General features: G+C 57.8%; 1 protein-coding gene across 1 annotated transcript; it reads left to right on the forward strand.

Moving 5' to 3' along the window:
* The first annotated feature begins 405 nt into the window (after nucleotides 1-405).
* On the forward strand, nucleotides 406-2,569 carry NKX2-2 (NK2 homeobox 2). Its single transcript, XM_066177998.1, has 3 exons — nucleotides 406-565; nucleotides 1,117-1,390; nucleotides 1,702-2,569. The coding sequence occupies exons 2-3, from the start codon at nucleotides 1,135-1,137 to the stop codon at nucleotides 2,262-2,264; spliced, it is 819 nt and encodes a 272-aa protein (XP_066034095.1). The 5' UTR covers nucleotides 406-565; nucleotides 1,117-1,134; the 3' UTR covers nucleotides 2,265-2,569.
* The last annotated feature ends 331 nt before the right edge of the window (nucleotides 2,570-2,900 follow it).

Here is a 2,900-nt window from a genome sequence, read left to right on the forward strand (position 1 = left end):
CAAACTAGAATCAATTACTCGCTGTTTAATTTCCAGCGCTCATCCCTAAGCCCCAACCAAAATATTGACCTAGGCGGGTTAGATAAGTTGGGCGCTTGCCATCTGAGCCGCCTCGGTCCCGCGCGGGGCTGGCAGCGCGGGGCGCGCAGGCTGAGCGGCTCTGGAAGCAGCCCCCCTCGCAATTTTTTTTTTCTCCCCCACTCAGAGGAAACTGAGGGTGGAAAACACACTTTGGAGCGTCCGGAGCGTCGGGCTACTAGGAGCTCTTTGTATGTAAATAGTGCCCTTAAAAAAAGCTGGGAAGTCGCCCCCTCCTTCCTTCGCTCTCTCCCTCCCTCCTTCCCTCGCCCCCTCCCCTCCCCCCCGGCGCCGCCGCCCGCTCCCCCCACCCCGCGCCGAGGGCCCTCCCCGCGCCGGTAATTAACTGACACGTTATACCACTCATCACCAATGGTGGAAGCTCGGAGCTGGCCCAAAACCCGCAATTTCACATCTGCAAACACTGTCTTCATCCACTTGACTTCCAAGACCCGCCCACACGTGGCCAACCTTTCCCGGGTTTAATGTAGGTTTTTTTTCTCCCTCCTCTCGGCAGGTTCATGTGTGGGGACCAGCCTTATATGGACTCCTCGCTCCAGCAATGGCTCGGGATTTTCCAGCGGCAGGCGCGGGCTCGGCGCGGCTGAACAAGATCCAGTGATCTTCTCTCACTCTCTCTCTCTCCCTCTCTCTCTCTCTCTTCTTTTTTTTTTTTTTTTTTTTTTTTTTTTTTTTTTTTTTTTTTTTGGCGTCTCTTCCCCCCTTTTCCCTGGAGTTACAAACTATTCCCGAAACCAGCTGCTGTTCCCGCTCTCGGAATTTTCCCCCGTGGCAGAAAAACCACCACCGCAGAGACCTGTCGCCACGTCCGCTTCTCCCGCACAACTCCCGCCGCTTATTTTTCTATAAATCCATATTATTATTCTTTTTTTTTCTTTCTCTACGCGTGCCGTGACACCCCCCCCCCCCCCTCCCCTCCTTCCCCGTGTCCCTGCGCAGTGTCGCTGTCGCCGCTCGGGTGTGCGTGCCCAGCCGTGACCCTGCGACTCGGCCAAGCTGCGGCTCCAACTTTCCCAGGCGGAATTTGGCCGGAACATGTCTCTGACCAACACAAAGACGGGCTTCTCGGTGAAGGACATTTTGGATCTCCCCGACACCAACGATGAGGAAGGCTCGGCGGAGGGCGGCGAGGAGGAGAGCGAGGCGCCCGAGCCGCCCAGGAAAGCGGGAGTTTTGGGACAAACCCCCTTGGACGCTGTTCCGACGCTGCCCTTGAAGAGCCCGTTCTATGATAACAGCGATAATCCCTACACACGCTGGCTGGCGAGCGCCGAGGGCATCCAGTACTCCCGTGAGTGCCGGGGCAACGGGGCGGAGTGGACCGGGGGCCATTGAGGGCCATGGGGGATGGATGCAGTGTGCAGGGCGACTTGCGGCTCGTCCCGGCCGGGGACGGGGCAGCGCCGCTCTTATCTGGGAGTTGGATGGATGGAGGATTTGCCTCTCCCCACGGCTGGCCTCCATCCCGCTACGGCCGGGCAGCATGAGGGATGAGGGGCGCGGCAGGAGGGATGCGGGGCGCGGCGGGAGGAATGCAGGGGGTGGTGGAGGGGCTTCCCCCCGGCCCGTCCCCGGAACTGACCGGGAACTGCTTGTCCGCAGTGCACGGACTGGCGGCCGGCGGCGGCGGCCAGGACCCCTCGACCAAGTCCCCGGAACCGTCGGCCGACGAGTCTCCCGACAACGAGAAGGAAGCGGCGGGCGGCGGGGACGCGGGCAAGAAAAGGAAGAGGAGGGTGCTTTTCTCCAAGGCGCAGACCTACGAGCTGGAGCGGCGGTTCCGACAGCAGCGGTACCTGTCGGCGCCGGAGCGGGAGCACCTGGCCAGCCTCATCCGCCTCACTCCCACGCAGGTGAAGATCTGGTTCCAGAACCACCGCTACAAGATGAAGCGAGCGCGGGCCGAGAAAGGTATGGAAGTGACTCCTCTTCCCTCGCCGCGGCGGGTGGCCGTGCCAGTGCTAGTCAGGGACGGCAAGCCCTGCCACACGCTCAAAGCTCAGGACTTGGCAGCCGCGACGTTCCAGACGGGCATCCCGTTCTCGGCGTACAGCGCACAGTCGCTGCAGCAGCACATGCAGTACAACGCGCAGTACAGCGCGGCCGGCAGCCCCCAGTACCCCACAGCGCACCACTTGGTACAGGCGCAGCAATGGACTTGGTGAGGGCTGAGGACCCCGCACACGCGCCCCCACACGCCCCGAAAACAGAGGAAAACACAGAAATAACAGGCACAGAACGAGAGAGAGAGTGAGAAGGAGACAGACTGATGCTCCAAAAATTAAAAAAAAAAAAGAAAGAAAAAATCGAAACTGTGGGGGAGGAATGGCTAGGGAAACGCTATTATTATTATTATTATTATTATTATTATTGCTATTATAATAATTATTGCTATTATTATTATTATTATCGGTTTTGTTCCCTCTGCCGTTTCTTTCCCCCTTCATTTTTTGGAGGGGTTTGGTTTCATTTCGGGGGGAGGCGGGGGGTAAGGGAGGGGTGGTGTTTTTTGTGCGTCATTGTTTACAGAAATTTTTTGCGCCATTCAGAGTGGTCCTGTCTACCTACAACTAAAATAAAGAGGAAAAGGGGAGGGCGGGGAGATCGTCAGAATTAAAAAAAAAAAAAAAAAAAAGAGAGAAAAAAATAAAGAATAAACCCCCCTCCCGCTGCTCCTGTAATTTTTCTGAGGAATGGGGGTGCGGCCTCCTCGCGCGGCACCCCAAAAGGAGAGCTCCGGCCCTGCCCTTCGAGCGCGATTTGCGGCCCCGACAGCTGCTAGCGGGGATGTTTTTACACCT

The sequence above is a fragment of the Chamaea fasciata genome, unplaced genomic scaffold (assembly GCF_029207755.1).
Source record: "Chamaea fasciata isolate MVZ Bird 193981 ecotype frontalis unplaced genomic scaffold, bChaFas1.0.hap1 SCAF_3, whole genome shotgun sequence".
Lineage (NCBI taxonomy): Eukaryota > Metazoa > Chordata > Aves > Passeriformes > Sylviidae > Chamaea > Chamaea fasciata.

Excerpts from the sequence above, each read along its gene's own strand:
- NKX2-2 (XM_066177998.1), top strand. The coding sequence starts at position 1,135 with ATGTCTCTGACCAACACAAAGACGGGCTTCTCGGTGAAGGACATTTTG. Across the intron at positions 1,391-1,701 it reads CGAGGGCATCCAGTACTCCC|TGCACGGACTGGCGGCCGGC; the intron begins GTGAGTGCCGGG and ends GCTTGTCCGCAG.